The 20,220-nt window shown below is 44.3% G+C and overlaps 1 protein-coding gene across 1 annotated transcript; it reads right to left on the bottom strand.

Moving 5' to 3' along the window:
• Nucleotides 1-3,805: 3,805 nt before the first annotated feature.
• Nucleotides 3,806-12,961, bottom strand: aoc2 (amine oxidase copper containing 2). Its single transcript, XM_079745687.1, has 6 exons — nt 11,966-12,961; nt 8,173-8,842; nt 6,353-6,471; nt 5,616-5,782; nt 4,831-4,963; nt 3,806-4,398 (listed from the first exon to the last, which is right to left on the bottom strand). Exons 1-6 carry the CDS (start codon nt 12,866-12,868, stop codon nt 4,117-4,119), a joined length of 2,274 nt encoding a protein of 757 aa, XP_079601813.1. The 5' UTR covers nt 12,869-12,961; the 3' UTR covers nt 3,806-4,116.
• Nucleotides 12,962-20,220: the final 7,259 nt, after the last annotated feature.

Raw genomic sequence — 20,220 nt, 5'->3', positions numbered from 1 at the left:
ATCCGCTACCCTAGGTGGCGCTGTAGCCCTTTCAACAAGTGGTTATAGAGCCACTTCCGGTTGACCGCTACATCCCATCAACAACAAACAGGCGGCATTCGAGAAAGATGTTTTCAGTAGACAGCTGTCAGTTCACTTCGGGTCCATGTCATTTCTCCGACGCTCCATTGTTCCTACCTCTCGGCCGTATGCGGACTCCTCCGGCGGTTCAGCCTGAGGAGTCCGCAAAATTCCTTTCCACTAATTCCTTCTCCACCATGGCCGAGGCAACCCCCACCACGACTTTTCTGTGGAAGTACCAGAGAGTCGGAGAACCTGACGCAGTCTTTAAGAATCAGAATATCAGAATATATTAACATGTGACTGCATACAAATGTGCCCACAGACATGATGACTAATGTATGATAGTAAGCATTATTGGCCCTTAACACTAATATTCAGAAACAACACTGCCTCAAAAGGCTATTGGCTTAAGCAACACCACTAGAGGCATATACTTTCCCCTGTACTTTTAAACGTTGCAAACGTGCAAAAACATAATTATATATTTATGTGGCATTCAGTCCAATGCTTAAAATATATCTGTGGCATTCAGTAGGCCAATGCTGTGGTAAAGTGTGTAAAGTATGACCAAGTGTTTCTTTCTGTTCAATGGATAGAACTTTATCAATCCCCTGTAGGAGAAATGTGTTAATGTTTGTCCCTTTAAAACAATAATGGTAAAAAAAAAAAATAATACAAAACATGACGGTAACTGAAGTCAAACCGTCCAATCTGAAGGCTCTACTTAACCCCCTACTCACTTCCACCAATGCAAAGCGAACAGAACTGAGTAGGGGAGGGCATAGCCTAACTAGTTTGTGAACGACCCAGAGAAACGCAACGCAAATTCAATGTGAACATGTATGAGGCTTTAATAAAATCCCGGACGATTTTGAAATTCCGCCACACATATTTTTAAAAGTGTGTCAAAAAGAGGCCATGTCCGGGCAAAAGAGGACGTCTGGTTACCCTACGTACGGGAAACCCATTTGATTCCTACCTGTTCCACTGTTAAATAGCGGCCCAAATTGGTGGGCGCTATCCTGGTAATTTCTCTGCGTGAGAAATACGAAGTGTGGCGTGTGACAGTGTGCATGGGTTGAATTGCGTGTGTCTCACGCCGAATGCGTGAGACATGAGAGGCCTGGGCATGACACCGGCTTCCTCCATCTTCTGCGTCACCTTTTTAATTAAATCGCCGTGTCTCGTTTTCCGACGGCGACAACCATAAACATATGAAGAAATAATTTAATATTTATGTTTATAAAGAAATAAGAATTGTTTATGTCTACGGCGACATCGACACGACTACCGTCTCCTTCTACTTCCGGCTCACGTCCCCCGGCCTCAAGATCTCGAGCATGCGCAGAACGCGAAATCCGATACGAGATACGATGCGGGTTTACATGCAGGTAGAAACCGGGCTATATTCGAGTTATCGAGGTGTTCTTATCCAATCTCGCTTGTCCTTCCATGTACCGATTTCGGTCCAAAGTAGATCGGGTAAAGGTGGTTTACATGCATTTTAAAAGTCTGGTTGAGGTCTTTCTTTATCCGATAATGACTGCATGTATACGCACTTAGTTGAAGTTGGATTGGATGAGGGACCAAATGCAATTTCTTACAATTAGAAAAGATGAAATATACTTGAAAGCAGCTGTAGAGAAGATTTAAGAGCTATAATTGTGTCATTTATTTTTAGAAATGCCGTCATCTTTCAGCTTTTGCTGGGAGAAATGCTCAGTGAGAATAGATGTTGTGGTTCACCAGGAGTCTCACTCTGTATGAGACCATATCGATTTAAGACCACTCCTGGCGCAATTCCGACCATCACTCTTCCCTGATTGTTTTGGGGATTCTATCTCGCCTGACAAACATGCCTTAGCGTGTGCGTGCACACAAAACATGATCGTGGAGAAATGAAAGGGGGCATGTTTTGAGGTTTGTTTATTTTCAAAATCTTAATCTGTTCTCTCCTTGAAACTGTCAATTATCTAGAGCATCATTAAGACCTAGCAACACATTTGTTGAGCAATCTGAGCTCGGGTACAATTTAATGGAAGCCCTCACATAATTTAACGGTTACAACCAATTTGGTATTGAATGGTCATCTGACGAACACTGCTTTGCTGTTAGTCATGTTTATTATTTTGTCCTACCACTTTGACCTGACTCAGGAAGATTTTAGCTCTCATGAATCTTATTTAAAGACACCGTCCACCCTGATGTACTTGTATTCTGACCGCCTCCCACCCTGAGCCCCTCCAGATGGGACAGTGTGGTGTTTTGGGATAGATTACCCTTTCTTGCTCTGCAGAGGATGTTGCAGCCTAAAATATGTGCCTGTGAAGTACTCCCCTCAAACGAACTCTACAAGTCAAGATAAACATTTTTTTGTTGACATGAATGCATCTGGAACATGTAAAAGCCTAAATATTGGGGCGCTCTCTTTAGTATAATGTCCAGTTTCTATACAGTTCCTCGTCTTGACTCCCAAGCCCCTTGGGAGTAACCTGCATTTGTGATCAAACTCTCAAGACACCAAAGTAGGGGGGGGAACCAGTTCATTCATTTGTGTAGGGTTATCTACGTCCTGCCATAACAAAATGTTTGCTCAGCTTTTGGTTCAACCAGATGGCTAATGACGCTATCTCTCTCTTGGGCTTTGAATGTAGACCACACATCGTACTGCTGATCTACCAAATGTAATTTTACTGTGCAAACGGCAGTCTGGGATGCTAGGACTCTTGAATATCAACAGAGGTTTACACGGCCCCGAGGGCTGTGTGGTCAGTAGGATCCAATGTAGTAGGATATAGTATGTACTACAGTAGAAGTACAAATATGGATCGCTCCCTCTCATAACTCTGTCCAGAGAATGACAATGAAGGCAAACAATAAAAGGGAAATCTATTTGGCAAAGTTTGAACATTTACAAATTCACAAGGATACGCAGTTCCAAAGATTGATTGTATCGGTCTGGCAAACGGTGGTACTTTTAAAGGTTGTAAAAACATTCAAAGTTTTACAACATTAAATAATGTTATATTTATCATCAATTGTGTGTATAAAAAAGCCACTGAATTGTCTATATATGTTATTGCATATCAAAGACCAAAAGCAACATGTGTGTCAAATCCATTTTATTCAATCAAGAGTAACTTCTTTTCACTGGACTGGACGGACCCACAGTAAATCACAGATAGAACATTTTCATTTTTTCCCTCAAACTAAGTGCTATTTATTTTACTGCAGGTTTTCATTTTCACAACTGTGAAAACGGGGATAAAGTTTCCCAACTGATAAATTGTACTCCAGACACTCGAAAAAGTCACAGATCTTGAAGCACTGGGGTAAAATGTATCAGTTCTATTTTTTCCAATACAACTCAACATCAAGCCTCATCCCTCCTTAACAGCATCTCTCTAAATGTAGTAGTTAACAGAAGGCTGGGTATTTAAGTAGACCAAGGAGTGGTTGAATGCTCTGATGGCTCAGTGCATGTGTGGAAGAAAATATATTTATAGCAGACGCTGCTGTCCCAAGGGGCTTGGTTACGACTGAGGCTGAGAAAAGTCTCATACAATCACAATGGGGATTACTACAAAGGTGATACTCGAGTATGTATAAAAAAAACATCAAAAAACAGGACGGAATATGATGATGATGATGATTCATCATCATCCTGGTCCGATCGCTGGTAAGCAAAGCATTTTCTGGTGTTCGGTTAAAGGTGACATATTATACCACCAGGTGTAACACATCTAGGTGATCTATCCAGCACACACCTAGATGTGTGCTGGATAGATCAGTCTACCAGCCTACTCAGTGGACTGTAGCAAACGTTGCTCATCTCTCCGTCATACTTCTAGGTGGACACGCCCACTTTTGATGTCAGAAGAGGCCGATTTTCTAAACGGCCTTTAACAGCTAATCACCCTCCCACCCGTTGGTTTAATATGTCACCTTTAAGACACGTTCGTTTTTATTTTCATAGGAAAAAGTCCAGATGTGTGCAAAAGTACAACCTGCAAACTCTGATTCCAAACCTCTTCCCCAACAAGTCGACCCGAACTAGTTAAACTTCATGACTCCTTCGAAGCCGTTGTAGGTGAAGGGTTCCCTGGCGGGGCTGCAGCTCTCCTGAGCTAGGCAGGCCATGCGGTTGGTGTCGCAGCTCTGCTCTGAGCCAGGCTTGATGTACACGGCGTCAGGCGACTCGCTGGACGGGTCCACGTCAAAGTAGTTGTGGGGCCGCAGGATGACCCCGCCGCCGTTCCCCACCGTCACCGTGTTGGGGACGTCCTCCGAGTGCGGGATGTGGAGGAAGCCGGTGGTGACCCAGGCCACCAGATCCTGAGTCAGGGACAGGGTGGAGTGTTATTAAAAAATAACTTTGGTCGGTCGATGACTGTTTGAGTCACAGTTCAGCTGTGCTTGCTCTGTTCGGGGGTGTATTCACTAGAGGGAACTCCTACACCAACCGTGGCAGGGTTCTTCCCCACTGAGGCTCATTGAACTAGATGCACACTGGATGCACCATACTGCAGCTGAGCATGGTGTCACCGCAACCATAAGGGGACGATGATTCCTATGTTTCCTTTGTGGTTGGAGGAGATGCCAGGTGGTTCTCGGTATCTCTCAGACATTGAGCAATGATGGGAGTTATGACAGTGTTGGGAATTCTAACTGGAGTGAGAGTTACAACAGCATCTGGGAGTTATGAGGGGTGGGTTTCATAACAGTGTTACAACAGAGATAAGAGGTCAACGCAGAGAGTGTATATACCTCGTTGTCGATGCTCTCGTCGTCCGCGATGTACTTGCTGAAGTCCACCGCTGGGCTCCAGATGTCGTTCTGACTGTACAGACTGCTGCTGGTCTGCTCCGAGTCTTTATGCTTGGTGATAGCCACCTTGTATCTAGAGAGAGAGAGTTAAGATTAAGATGGTAAATAGACTACATTTATAAAGTGCTTTCCTAACCAGTGGCCACTCAAAGCACTTTGAAATATTGCCTCACATTCACCCATTCATGCATAGATTCACACATTCAAACACCAACGGCGGTGTCAGCCATGCAAGGTGACAGCCAGCTCTTTGGGAGCAGTTAGGGGTTAAGTGTCTTGCTCAGGGACCCCTCGACACTCGGATGGAACTAGCAACCTTGTGGTTACCAGACAACCCGCTCTACCTCCTGAGCTACTTGCCTCCCCATTAAGAGCGGATATCTGAACGCTAAGCAGAGACTGGTCTCTCAGGACTTTGGTTCAATGCTCCTCCAGCCATCGGAGACCTGTGTACTTCCGTTTGTCAGATTCCAAGGAACAGCATCCAGAAATAAAGAAGCCGGATCCGAGGTGTTTGACCAACAAACAGTGTTCATGAAAAAAGTTCACGTCGTCCACCAAACACAACAGAGGAACGTGATTTTAATGAGTAGCTTGTATATCACTGACAAATTCATGGTTAGAGGAAAAACTGAAGAATTATTTTTTTAGGAGACATTTTTTACTAATATTCTCTTTATCAACCTTTAGCATTCCCCTCCGCTATCAAACCGTTAGAGACCCACCTTGACCACGACATGGACTTCTCCTCCGGCTCGCTCTCTGGGAGGGGGTCCCCGGCGAAGGAAGTGACCTGGAGCCGGTAAGAGCGCTCGTGGCCCCAGCAGTTCTGCTTGTTGCTGGCGATGTGGAGGTAGCGCGGCGTCACGGTGCCGTAGCGCAGCGCCGCAGCCTGTGGGGTCAAAAGCAAAGCGTGAAGTAACAGCCAGGTGGGCCCTCTGCATCTCACGAGATGCAGAGGGAGAGAGAGAGAGAGAGCAGGAAAGAGCCAGGATTTCAAACTAAACAACCTAAAAAAACCGTAGTCCATCATCAAGATGATTCAGAGAAGGCAGGCCCTGATCAGAAATGACCTGGTAGGGATCTCGTTATGAGGTCATCTACGCATTCCACTAGAAGCAGATGTTGTTCTCACTGCACATTACACTCACTTACAGCTGATAAAAGGCTATGGCCTGCGCAGCAAATCTCAAATTGTCGCTCTTAAATCTTACCTACAGCGCCTTTAAAAATTTACATTTTGTAAGTCCTGTTGGAATCTTCCTTTGAGAGCCAAAATGTAAAGTTATTATATCTTTAAATTTTGGTAAATATATGTTATTCTATCTTTGGAGAAAGTCGATGGCATCACTTTCCATATACAAGTATACACAAACCTTAAGGAAGGCCGATCACTAACAGCCATCCACCGGCATAAGCCCTGCCTTTTAGATAAAAGATGGATTCAAAAGGAGAAGGGGACCTTTTCCGTTTTGAGTTGTTCCTCCACCAGTTGAGGAACCATGGCGCGATGGCTCGGGTTCCAAGGCATCGACACGTTGGCGTACTTCATGTCTTTGGTCAGGAACACGTTGTTCACTCCTGTGGAGAACATGGAAAACATTTTTACGGTCACATATCATTGAAGCATTTGGTTTCATGTAGAATGATCGTGGGAAGACAAGTTTGGAGTGTTTTACCAAGCATTTCAGAGAAACAGGTATAAAAGATTATAATAGGAGAATAGGCAGTGGTAAATGCTTTAGACTATTTGGTTGAATCATGGAAACATATAATGAAAAACTGTATGTTAGATACATGTACAATTAAAAAGCGTCATGGATCTTTGATCATTTGTTTTGTGGATCACATTATATTACTAATAGCCAAGACGTTTGTACAATACTAATGTAATGTAGTGTAGTAAACTGTAGTAAAACAATAATATAAATGTTGTTTTCAACACCATGAAATTCATGGAAACAAACAAACATGTATTATTGTTATGTTATATTTGATATATTACATATTGTTGCATATATAGCTGTATGTATATCTATGGTTGTATTGATATTGTTAGGCGTCTTCAACTCCAAATGATGATGTGGTGCTTTGGTATGACTGAAGATATACAGTTCATATCACGTTGCATAAAACCAGAGCATACGCGACTGCAGTGAGCAAATCAATTGGTAATTCTAGTGAAATTAATCTAGCGGTCCCTTGCCATGTTTGTATTGATTGATTTATTGATTGACTGGAGTAGCCACATGGGGGCCAGGGGGGGCCACGGCCACCATTGGTCAGAGGTTGGCCACCCCGCTGGCCTCCATGAGTCTGAAAAAATAAAATAAAAAATCCTGAAATGGTCTAAAGAAAGCTGAAATTTATGCATTATTATTTTGATCTAATTTTGTTTTATCAGAATAACTAATTCAAAGGCTTATATTTTCATATTATAAATAAATATTGCACAGACGGATTGATACCCCACAGACGTCCGCAGGGCCATGAGACAAACACCTCCCCCCCCCCCCTATGGAGCCAGTATCCTGCCATAATTCCAACCTGAAAAAAAAAGTTTCAAAGGCTTGTAAGTCTGGGTTTGAAAACTCAACACCTTGTAAAAAAGGTTTTGCAACACTGAAAAAAGGGTTATTAGATTATGGCCTGAAAAAAAAATTAAAACATCTGCAAACATGATTTTGTGTTCTATTTTATCTTCTTCATCATTTTCACCAACACATTTTCAAAGTAAAAAAATTTTCACACACACATTTTCAAAGTTTAAAAAATGTCATCAGCGCATTTTCAGAGTTTCAAATCTGGCACTGTTCTAACAGTGTATTTCATTGTTTCCCGGTTTTGAAACCTTGTAAATGGGATTCTGCAAACAGGTGTTCATACATTGAGAAATAAGTTTTGAAAGGTTGAATATTTATTTTTAAAAACTTGTAAAGGTGTAAATTTACACCATTGCAATGTATTTTTGTGTTTGTGAAAAAGATTTAACTTTGTAATGTGTTGCCGAAAATGATGAAGAAGATAAAATAGAACACAAAATCATGTTTGCAGATGTTTTAAAAAAAATTTCAGGCTATAATCTCTTTTTTCAGTGTTGCAAAACCTTTTTTACAAGGTGTTGAGTTTTCAAACCCAGACTTACAAATCTTTGAAACTTTTTTTTTCAGGTTTGAATTATGGCAGGATACTGGCTCCACCCCCCCCTAAGATTTGTCTTAAAACTGTGAATGCCAATATCGCACCAGAGAAATTAAGACCAAACTATACTTCAGCACTCACCCAACACATCCATGTCCACTTTGAAGTTGACAAAGTGGGTGTGAATGTTCCCCAGGACCTTGTCCGCCACCTGGTGGCCGTATTTCTTACTGTCCTTCACCAGGTAGGACGTGGACATGTAGCCGGTTGCGTGCACCTTGGCCTCCACCGCGCCGTTCTGGTAGAACACGAAGTCCCACATGTAGTCGTAGTTGCCTATGGCCGTGATGGTCCTGAAAACCAGGGCGCTGTTCACCAGCCCGCCGTAGCTATTGCTGAAGAAGTCGGAGAAGTGCCTGCGCAGGGGCTGTCCCGTGTTGTGCTCGAACACGCAGATGGAGTTCTCGTAGCGCACAGGCGCCGACACGTCGATGTAGCGGTGCGTGGTGATGTAGGTGGCGTCGTAGGGGCAGTCGACCCCCCGCGCAAGCTCGTGGGCGAAGCGGCCAATGCCGATGCTGGAGTCAAGGAACTTGGTGAGCCCCATGCCCGGCGTGACGGAACCGTACACCGACATGGCCTCCTGCACGCTCAGCTCGTACACGATCCGCTCGCCCTTGAAGCGCACGTCGAACACGCGCATGCCCGTGAGGGAGCTCAGGCCGAAGGCGAAGCTCCAGTCCAGGTAGAGTACGTGATTGTTCTCCACGCTGAAGCGCTTCCCCTCAGGGTAGTACTGCAAGGGCGGCACCTGTGTGGTGGATAAACCCGCATTTAAGACTTACACAAAATAAGAGAGTTCGGGAAGTCTGAAGTATGAAAGATAACGACTTTATTATCACTTGCGAAGATGAAAGCACAAAGCCTTGAGTTTGTTTGCCAAAGACCCAAAGAGTCACTCCCCGCACCGCACCCCTCCCTAAATGCCCCAATCGGCCCCGTAGGCATACACTACATCATCCATGTTTCATTGCCTCATTCAATGCACTCTTTCCGTGCGTAGCAACACAAATTTAAAGGTCCCATGGCATGCCACTTTATGGATGCTTTAAGAAAGATATTAGTAGGACCAGTGGCGGTGGGTCAATAGAGGGCACTAGGGCGCCGCCCCTCCGTGAAATATTCACTTGAATATATCTGCCAACTATTAATAAACTATTATCAATACGAAATAAATCATCAAAATACATAGCGTTTATCCTCGTTTAATCGTGTGATATACTTGTCACTGCCAGCAACCATTTAAATGCGTCTAAACGTCAATGATTTGGGCTAGACTAGTTGGTCATTCGAAATAAAGCCCTCCTCCAAGTCAGGGCCGCTGGCCATGTTGAAGTCAATTTAAGCTCGCTAACTTTTTGCTGTCCATCCAGCAGAGACAGCTTTTCATTGCGGAAGAAAATTCGCCCTCGGGTCGGACCAGTGTGCGCCCCAGGCCAATGGTATCGCTTTTCTTTTTTGTAATCACCACATGATTGGACAATTCAGCGATTCAATCAAATAGGCTACCTCCCTCAGCAGCATTCGCGCATCACAACTACTTGTAGAGAAGAGATAGTTCGCTAACTAGCAGAGAGTTGTAAGCACTTTCCACCCTTTTCAGTGGAGGAATTGGATTCCCCAAGCAATGTTATACTTAAAAGGAGCAAGTAAGGTATATATTAATTTAGTCTTTCATCCTGTAGCATATAAACAAAATGAAGCAACTGTCCCATATCTAACTGCATTTGAAGTAGACATCGAGACTCACAAAAAATGGACGCTATAGGACAGTGATCATGATTTGTCTCAGTATCAGAATAACAACAATGGGTCAAATAGCAATGGCTAATGGAATGGCCATGAAGTAGGTCTGTATATGCAGTGTAAGCTTGTCCAGGCCCTGCAAGTCAGGATGTAGGCTATGATTCTGAATGAATAGTAGGTAAATAGGTAGTGGCCATCCCCAAAATGCACCAGAATACAGGAAATCAAATCTATTTTTTTTTTTTTGTTATGGGGGGGGGACCCCAGACCCCGTCTATTACTGTGCCCCACCAACAATTTTTATCACCAGCCGCCACTGAGTAGGACCCAAACACAGGATTTGAAGACGTTCCCGAAATTCAGCCTTGGTGCAGAATTACAGCCACTATGAGCCAGTCGCACATTGAGCTTTCCCCAAACGCGCCGTTTCGGTGTCTGTAGCTTTAATGCAAATGAGGAGGAGAGAGGCGGGTCAAGGAGGAGGCTGGGGGTGTGGCCCTTAGCAGCTTGCAGCCATGGTACCATTCGCTCTGTTTACAGTGGATGTATTGCAATGGCGAGGCGCACACAGCCTTTAGCCGTGTTCTGTAAATATTCTAGAAGGAACACACGGGAGTCCTGGAGCTCTATATCTAATTAATATCATATTATGCATAGATATCTATATCATATAATATATATATTATCACGGCCAAAAGCTATGTGAGCCACCAGACGATCTTATGAATCTCAAACGACAGCGTCAGGTTCTCCGACGTCTCTTGTTCTTCCACGTCCACATCAATCTGAAGTAGACTGAACCACGACTTGGAGAGAAAGGGATTGTTGCCCGCGATTGTTGACCGCGGTTGTCTCCCGCTGGAGCCTCGCTGCCGAGGGACCACCGCCATGGCAGCGGTCAGTACTTAGGCACCACCGCCTCCTGCAGCGCCGAGGCGGTGGTCTCTCGGCAGCAGGAAGCGGGGCTCAAGCGGGAGACATTCGCGGCCAACAATCCCTTTCTCCTCCATGTCGTGGTTCATGTACTTCAGGGAGTCAAAGCCAAAGTTCCTTTCCCCGAATTCCTTCTCAACCATGGCTGAGGTAACCCCCACTACGAGTCTCATTGTGGAAATACCAGAGACGAGAGTCCGACGTGTTATGCGCCATAACACCAACAGCAGAACAGTTATCCAAATAACAAAGAAGTGTACAACACTTGCACAGTCCTGGAGCTCTATATCTAAATAATATCATATAATACATAGATATCTATATCATATAATACATATGATCACCGCCAAAAGCTGTGTGCGCCTCCAGACGAGATTATGAATCACAAACGACTTTGTCTGGGTCTCCGACGTCTCTGGTTCTTCCACTTCCACATCAATCTGCAGTAGACTGAACTGCGCGCTGCCTGCTGCCGGCTGCCCGCTGCCGGGCGGTGCTGCTTCGCGGCGGTGGTGCCTTGCGGCAACCGGCGGCAGGCAGCATGTCGCAGTTCATGTACTTCAGGGAGTCAAAGCCAAAGTTCCTTTTCCCCCAATTCCTTCTCAACCATGGCTGAGATAACACCAACTACAGTCTTGTGGTGGAAATACAAGAGACGTGTTATGCGCCATAACACCAACAGCAAACACTTGCGTTACAGTGTGTGTAATCACACACACATGGCGCTCGCTCGGTCATGTCTCATTGGCGGGCCAAATTCTCTGGGGGGGCAAGGCAGAGAAAGGGGAGGAGCTTAGAACCCTTATGACGACATAAGGGACCACATTCCAAATCAGCGCGCTTCAGCCTCCGTTTTTTCAAAGGAAAGCAGAACACCTAGTGCTCGTTTTACATCGAACGCAAGTTTTACTCATTGGGGGACCATAGGCTATGTATGTAAGAAAACCTCATAAAGTGAGATTTTCATGCCATGGGACCTTTAACAGGTCAAACTTGAGGCCGCCTGAACCCTTCACCTGGCTTAGGAGCCATAATGATAACTTGCGGCAGTTTAGGGAGTGGAGAGTGGTACCATGTTCACTCAAGTTTCTCCACACTTATTAGATTAACATTGTAGCGTATAGGCACATAATAATTGTGATAATTACATAATTACATATTATCATTAAATGTAAGAGTAAAATCTCTCCCATACCTGCAGGGGTCGGACCTTGGGCTTCAGGGAGCCGTAATCGGGCGTTTCCTTGTAAACGATTTTTCTCACGTTGCCAGCCTCGTATTGCGCTCGGAGGTCCTCCACCGTGTCGAAGTACTGACCGTTATAAAACACGCGTTCTACGGTCCATTTTGACTCCTGCAGGCTCTGGTGGTTGACCTGGACCTCCAGCCCCACCGGGTGGATGTACATGCCGCCCATGTTCCTGAAGAAGGAGATCCAGGTGATCCTGTCCCCGGATTTGACCCCGCGGGGCATCTGCTCGAACTCATTGATAGTCTTGTCCTTGTCCACGTTGAAGCTCTCCTTCATAAGTTTAGGGAGTTTGGAGTGAACCTGCGCGCGGGTAAATTTAAAGAGCAACGCGTACTCCCCGATGGTGACCGTGCGCGCACTGATGGGCAGCGTCTTGTTGTACCTCTCCTGCGTGACGTCCCTGAAGTGTGTTGGGTTGGGGAGGGGGCCCACCACGTACTCTTTGATTTGACCGCTCGCGCCGTGGAACACCACGGCCGTCGCCTCCCGCGCGGGCTTGGCGCTATTCCTGTCCAGGTAACCCAGCGCTTCTTTCTTCATGGGTAGCAACAGCTCTATGAGAAACAGAAAGTTCTGGGACGGTTTGGCCAAGATGTCGTTGGTTAAGTCCAGACCCTTCTGTCGGAGCATGTAGTCCCGCACCTGCGTGTACTCCTCGCGGGTCAGGTCGGCGAACACCATGCTACGTGCGTCGTGCTTCCCTTTGGACGGGAAGCGAGCCTTGACGTCGCATCTGGGCGCCTTTTCGGAGATCATGCAGAAGAAGACGATGTTCATCGTGAGAGAGACGACGAAGAATATGGCCAAAGTCCACTTGAGACACGAATGCACCCTGTTCGCTACCATTTTGCTTAACTTCACAGCGACAGTGAGGGTGAGAAAAAAAGGCAAGCGAGGGGGGCTCGAGCGACCGCTGAAGGAGAGCCCCTTGACGCAAGTAGCGGCTCCAAAAAGTGTGCTTGGAGAAGAACCCACCCATCCCCTGAACTACTGCCCCATTCCCCACCCCCAACAAAAGCCGTCTCCTCCCCCGTTTTAAAAAGCCTCTTGGTCTTGACACGCTCCTAGATATCGCGGAATCGGGGATTACGCAACGAATTGACGTGCATTCCATGTATGGAACTTCCCACCAGAAGTCCTTAACACACGCACTACATCACACACTCAGCCCATGCAACTCAGACAGACACACTCGACAGGTTGCCCATATTTTACCTTTAATGTTCGTCATTCAGGTGGTTATCCTGATGTCAGATCCAGCACCAGGCAGAAAGTTATTTCTCCTGCCATCTCGATGGGGATATGAGAGGCGTTCTGGTGTAGTTCCTCTTGCCCTGAGAATGACCCCTCTGATTTATAGAGAGGAGCGGGCGCCATATACAACTGCAGATGCATGCGCAAGGCTCTCACAACTGCAGAGCGCTAGTGGGGGTTTGGGTGAAAGTGCGTCCATGGCTTGGTGTTTAGAGCCATTTGACATCTTAAATCACAGACGGAGCATCGAACGCTACCGCCTGGCGCTGACGACACGCGGCCGCCATCTGAACGTTTTTATATCAGCTAAAACCACCAATTTGTTTCACTGGATTCAGATAAAACCAAATTCTGCCTTACCCAACAATGTTAGCATTTGAATATAGTTACTTGAATGACTCCATTTATATCATGGTTACAATTATACTGTTAAGAAAGTAGTCTTATACTTTGCCTAAAATGAGAATGCGTCATGATACAAATCTGCTGATGGAATGTTTATTTGTGGATGGACGGATGGAATGGACTGGAGTTTACAGGTGGGAATTGATACAGGAAAATGATCAGACCAGAACGAGTGAAATTCAAAATACAAAAAAAGCAGCCAAGGTAAATGCAGACTGACCATTTACAGTGTTTCAAAAATAAGACAATAAAATACAAAATAATATCATGGAAAATAAATCTATCGCATTACGCCTGATTATCATGAATTAACAGTGAAATTCAAAATACAATAAAAAGCAATCAGGGTAAATGCAGACTGACTAATGTAGTGTATGCAAGGCATTGTGAATTTAAAAAATATCTATATCTGTGTGGGATTAAAACCCTGAAAGAGGACGGTTTTGCATAGCTTCTTTCTCGTGCTTCCTTTCTGAAGTTCAAGAGAGGCGAGTTTGGCAATGTGGTGCCACCTTACCTCATGAAACACAGACACAACCAATGATAACAAGTCTGAATGGTGGTTGTCGATGCCAAACTGTGTTCCCCAAGCGGAAATACATCCTCTGTTCTAATCTCCCCTGACTTTATGCTGCTCCCCGGCTCCCCATCCCCACTTCAAGATGGCGGCCGCATTTCTCGCGAAATGTACAGGATATCTATGTTTAGATCCACCCGCTTCACTTCGGGCCCGACCTACCGTGACGTATTATTTTACAACAAATTGACTATGACCTGGCCCACAAATCGACCAAATAGGCTGCTTCGTTTTTGAATGTTTCATGTTATGGGCCAATTCAAGTTTATTTCTTTTTTGTCAAATTGCACACATGGGCCCCTTGGCTGCTAGCTAGCCTTAATCCGCTTCTGCCCACCCGGCATATTAAAGCTCCTGTAGTCCTAGGGGTGGGCACCCAGAAACTATTGACTCTCATTCACATGGGATTGAATGAGGGTGGGGGCCTTCTTGAAGCATGATAACCATGAAGTATTTTAATCAGTTCACCAAATACTTAGTTCACCAAATGTATCAATTTATATACCTGTATTGAATTAATGCGGTTATTTTCTAATTATCAACATACAGGAATCCACATGTTTGATTGATTCAAGATTCTTTGGCAAACCAACTCATGTTTTGTTGTTACTTGTCTGCAATTGATAAAAAGTCTCTATCTTTCAAACTTTGGGTTTCTCTACCTCACTTATTTTGTTAAAGTGTTAAAGAGTTTACAACAACATACCACACGTTTATCGACAACATAAACCCCTTTGTTTTTAAATCACTGCGATCCTCACATGTTCATATCCCCGTTTACCCACTGCAAATACCACCGTCGTTGTTAGAAATCACACACTTTGCAACTGGATGCTCATAGACCAACCCAGCGCTAGGCCAGAAGTTCAGAACAACCGAAGGGAGAGAGACGAGCGAAAGACAAACCGGACTGTTTTTTAAATCAGCATGAGGTGTTGAAATCAGTAGCGTCAATTATGTAGTGGGTCGATGAGGGCGGCGTTCAATCAGTGACGGTCTGGCTCTCTCGGCTCTTGCTGACTGCGGTTTGAAGTTTTCAGCGTCGTAGTCGATTTCTGACCTGAGGTGCCCTTTGGTTGCTGCCTATAGCTATCCTTAATCCGCTTCTGCCCACCCGGCATATTAAAGCTCCTGTAGCCCATGACCTGTTGGGATTTCTTCATAGACCTAAATCCCCGTGTTGTCCGTCTTCCTGAAACACCCGGCCCCACGTCTGGGCTGGCCCTGTCCAATCACAGGGTGAGCAGTTCACACAGTCCTCTTGAGACTGACCTGACGTAGTGTCTGCGCTGGCCCTGCCTCCATCAGTTAGAAGGAGCGTCGGTTTTCGGCGACATGTGATGAGAAAGCGTTCTAGAAAAAAGTACGTGAAAGTACAAAAAGAATGCAGGATTTTATTTATTATTTATTTATTTCTGCACACATTCCTGGGTAGGACCACCGCCTTGACTTCGACATACTTTGTAATCCCCTTCAGGGCTCCGCTCTGATAAACACTACTGGTGTGTAAAAAGACTAACTGCCAACTAGCCAGTTATTCACAAACGTTAGCAAGTAAACAATGTGGAAATTAAAATCAACTCGACTGACACTGTGTTGAATTTCACACACTAACAACATGCCGACAAGCTGTTGCGGTCTGGGATTATACACAGCGTTATAACATGGATTCTGGAGGTTATTTCTAAAGGTTTACAAAGGAAAGTGACAATAAAATAAAGCCTTAATTTTCATCCAGAGTTACGAGTTGTCTGATATGAGGAAAGTGACGGTTTCTCCGTCAAGTGAACCGTCCGTCTTTGCTCTTTTTTTACCAACCAGTCTGTCCAAAACAGTCTGCGCAGTCATATGGTCCCTAGCTCCTGCTTGTGACATAAGCGCATAATTGGGGTCCTTTTCAATGCCGCCGGCTTGCTTACGGCTTCTGTATGGAAACGAGATGTCATGCTCCCGAAACTTTTCACCTGCCTTCCGCCAATTGCCAAACCCTCCTTTAATGCAGTTGCCAGCATTAATTATCCCGTCTGCCCTGACAAGCTTTTTCTCTATTGCAGAGCAGCACACGAAGCATAACGCGGTGTCGGTTTCCCCCACGTGGTGTAGCCACGTCCACTGGCCAAACCAACCAACCTTAAATGACCGGCTAAAGTTCTCACTTGCCGATCGCCTGGCTGGGAAGTGAAACTCCTTGGGCTGGCAGGGCTCTTCACCAACAGAATAACTAGTTGTTGCGACTGCGGGCAGTTGCACGTTAGCCAAAGCCAAGACATTAGGATCGACCGGACGGGGGTTCTATGGAAGTAAATCTGTGCCATCGGGTTTTGAAAATAAAAACACATTGAATTATAAGCACTGAATATCTGAAGCTTTATAAACCAGCCACCCACCGGAAACATTCCGCAGTTTGGGAAAAAGAATGTTTAGGGCCTCACATAGCTGCAAGTAAAAATTATACAAATGTATTTAAGCTTAACACTCTGAAACAAGGATAGCTTGGTTAAACCAATGGCAAAATCAAAATCAATAAAAGAAAGCAATAAAAAAAAAAACATGAATATATAATTTCTGGTGCCGTTATTAGGGCTGTCCTCGACTCAGGATTTCTCAGTCACAGAGATATTAGACTATTCAACTACAGAAAATTGCATTGGAGTTAGATATCAGGCCTTCTGTCTACAAAACGAGTTGACATATGGCCTTTAGGGTGATCTTTAACAAGTGCCACACTGCACGTTAAAGAGCCTTGAAGCACACTGCAGGCAGAGGAGAAAAGACATATTTAACTCAAACATATGAATCCACTGTTTTTTGCTTTTGATATTTTCAGTTTAGTTTTGCAACCCGCTCAATGCCCACGCTCACAATGTTCTTCTATAGTGTTTGACGACACACATTATTTCATCACTGTTCTGCTTTTATCAAACTGATGATTCAATTCATCATATTGACTCTTTTGTTGTATAGCAAGACTAAATTACTAATAGTATTTGAATACCTCTTCGTGTGTTGAAGCTTCATCCAGGTGAGCAGTCCTGCGGCCTAACCCTGCTTGGAGATGGAGGATTTGGTCCCCCTCATTCGGAGTCTTCTCACACTGCTTTGGAAGCAAATAGAAAGCCACCTCTAATGGCTTCAACTTCTTGGCTGGGACAAGTGTTGGGGTGGGAAAGCGCCTCTTTCCTCTGGCCTTGGTGAACATCCCTGGAAATGACCTATAGAAAATAAGAGTGTTAGAATATAAAACACATTGTTAGTGTTTTCTTACTGCATTAAAAAATCGGACATATTTATAATTGAACATTGTCTTGCATGAAAAAAAAACTGCACTATATTGTATACTCATCAGGTTTCAGTAAAGTGTAACAGGCAATGATTGAACCTTCAAAACAGGTCTTTACTCTGAATCTGAAATTCACTGAATGGTCACAAAAAAGCATATAGATTGTCTGCAATATTAGTAAGAAGCAGAGAATGCTACACTACACTATGTACAGTATATCATTACTTACTGTAAGTAGCAGGTAAAAATGTGACAACAAATTGACAGCACGACAAAGTAAGTATGCATAGAGTTGCTTTTAAAAAAGCTAATTATTTTCTTTGAAGCCTTTACCTGGTCATTTCCATCTGAAGCGAGGCGGGCTTTGGGGCTGAACGCCCATTGTCATCGACCTGCCTCGGTTCTCTGCAAGATCGTATCCGATAGATCGAGAATGTAGAAGTAAGTATGCCATATAGGCCTACATGAATTGCAGTTTAACACAAAACCTCACATCTATGACATCGGCTCACCGTTGTCTTTCAGCGGACGTAATTAAATCCAGCAATCGCCTTGCTGAATCCACGATTTCACCCTGACTGACGTTGCTGCCCTGTCATAATAAATACACAGAATGGTGTTGGTGTTCTTTATCATTGGAAAAAGTTTAACACATTTCATTCAGTCCTTCTAGTTGCAGAGTTCGCTCGTGCTAGGCTATCGCAAGTCAAAGGGCAATGCTAGCCTGCTAATAAAACAGTGCGATGATTCATGCGATGCGAGGTTAATTTAATATCGAACATTATTCTATCAACACAGACAATTACATCAATAGTCTGGCATTATAATTGATTTACCTCGGGTGTACTGTGGAGTGGGCAAGACTGTTTTATTTATATATATAGATAGAAAAATGTACTCACCGAAGCACCATTACTGCTGCTGTTTCCGTTGGACATGGCTAAATCTGTTATGCCTTCCCGCGTGAATCAGGTATCCAACGAGAATGACGCGCCCACTCGTTTGACCGCGATCTAGCATCTAGGATCGATTGCTCTTTCATGGGTCCCCGGATGTTAACACTGAATTTCGTACATTGAATTTTGATGGTGACTTTGGCGGACTGAATTTTGGGACGTTGAAAATATTTGAGTTGAATATTTTAACGTTGAATTTTTCAACGTTGAATTTTTTAACATTGAAAAATAAAGGTGAATATGATAAATTGAAAATGTAAAGAGTTAAATTCAGAGGCAAACAATTCAGATAGGTTATTTCAATGCATAAATATTCAGTGCTTATAATTCAATGTGTTTTTATTTTCAAAACCCGATGGCACAGATTTACTTCCATAGGGTTCGCATCATTGTTGCCGGCGCAGTCGATATTAGGCTCGACCGGAGGGCGGGGGCTAGCAATAGAAACATTGTTGCCGGCGCCGTCTTGCAGCAATAGCGTCTGTGAACATGAACTCTCTTCCTCAGGGGTGCTGGGGAGACAGCGGGCTGCTGACAGGGAATCGGACTAGCGGCTGGTGTCATGATGAAGTTTTGCCTTCTTTGGGCCAAAAAAAATCTGAAAAACATATTTTCTGCGACATGTTGCACTTGTAACAAGCTTGACTTTTTGAATTTTCTCGTCGCGCATAGCATTGTTCTGCGTTGTGCGTCATAGCCTACGTCAGCCTACACAGACAATTAAACGAAATGATAATATGATAAATATCATAAAAAGGGTGGATGTCAATACATTAATGAAAAATCATGTTGTATGATAAAATTATGCTCTAAAAAAAAAAAGTATTGATTTGTTCAGAAGACTTTCTCACTTGCAGTTACAGCCAGGGGCCGCCGGGGGGGGGGGGGTTGCTGCAGCACCCTAAGCACCCCCACTTCCCGCGTCCCTGTGGGACAGCCTGTGTTATGACACAAGGGGGGGTCTAACATATAAACAGTGGAACATTGTGCACGTGCACATGCACACAGTCGTGCCTATATATGGTGCTGCAAACATCTTGAGTGTGTTGAACTGCACTTCGCTAACTTTCAGGGTGTAGTGTGTTGACACAATCTATGCACTGCTATGCCACCACTGAGGAAGGCACGACCACAGCTTCTAGCATGGAGGATGATAGAAGGAAGCATCTTTTGCATTGGTGCTATTATTATTAAGGGTCCTACGATAAACGTAGGAACCGTATTGTATTGATTAGTATTATTTTTCTGGCCTTTTGGCATCAAAAGTTATAAAAATGACTAATGGCTAGAACTCGTTAAATGAGTAAGGGAATCAAAAGATGGGAGCTTAGGCGGCGCTATAACAAGGCCTAGAAGTTCAGCATTTAAATTGCCTGCCATTACCACTAGGAAGGTGCAATATGCATGAAACTTGCTACACTTGCACCATTCGTCATTTCAAATTCGCGACTCATATGGTCAGACCATTTGGATATAGTGCAGTGACCACAACTTGACCAAAAGCCAAACCTCAATCTGATTGGTGCCGGAGCTGGTAAAAGCTGGAAACTCGGCACATAACAGGTGACGACGGGACTATATGGTGTCCTATTCATATAGCAATAAGGCCAAGGACGGCATAGAGTTTTTTGCCAGTAGGTGGCAGCAAAGTATCAGGTTGTCCCTTAACGATTTTTTATCAGGCCTATTTTCATTATTGATTTTATAATTGGTTATATAATTTGTT

This window comes from Pollachius pollachius (genome assembly GCF_949987615.1).
Source record: "Pollachius pollachius genome assembly, chromosome: 11".
Classification (NCBI taxonomy): Eukaryota; Metazoa; Chordata; class Actinopteri; order Gadiformes; family Gadidae; genus Pollachius; species Pollachius pollachius.
Note: the sequence above shows the minus strand (reverse complement) of the source record. Positions and strands in the feature narration are given on the sequence as shown.

Coding starts and splice junctions, on each gene's coding strand:
- aoc2 (XM_079745687.1), bottom strand. CDS start 12,868: ATGGTAGCGAACAGGGTGCATTCGTGTCTCAAGTGGACTTTGGCCATA. Junction 6,472..8,172: donor AGTGGACATGGATGTGTTGG/GTGAGTGCTGAA, acceptor TGTTCTCCACAG/GAGTGAACAACGTGTTCCTG. Junction 4,399..4,830: donor ACGAGAGCATCGACAACGAG/GTATATACACTC, acceptor TCCCTGACTCAG/GATCTGGTGGCCTGGGTCAC.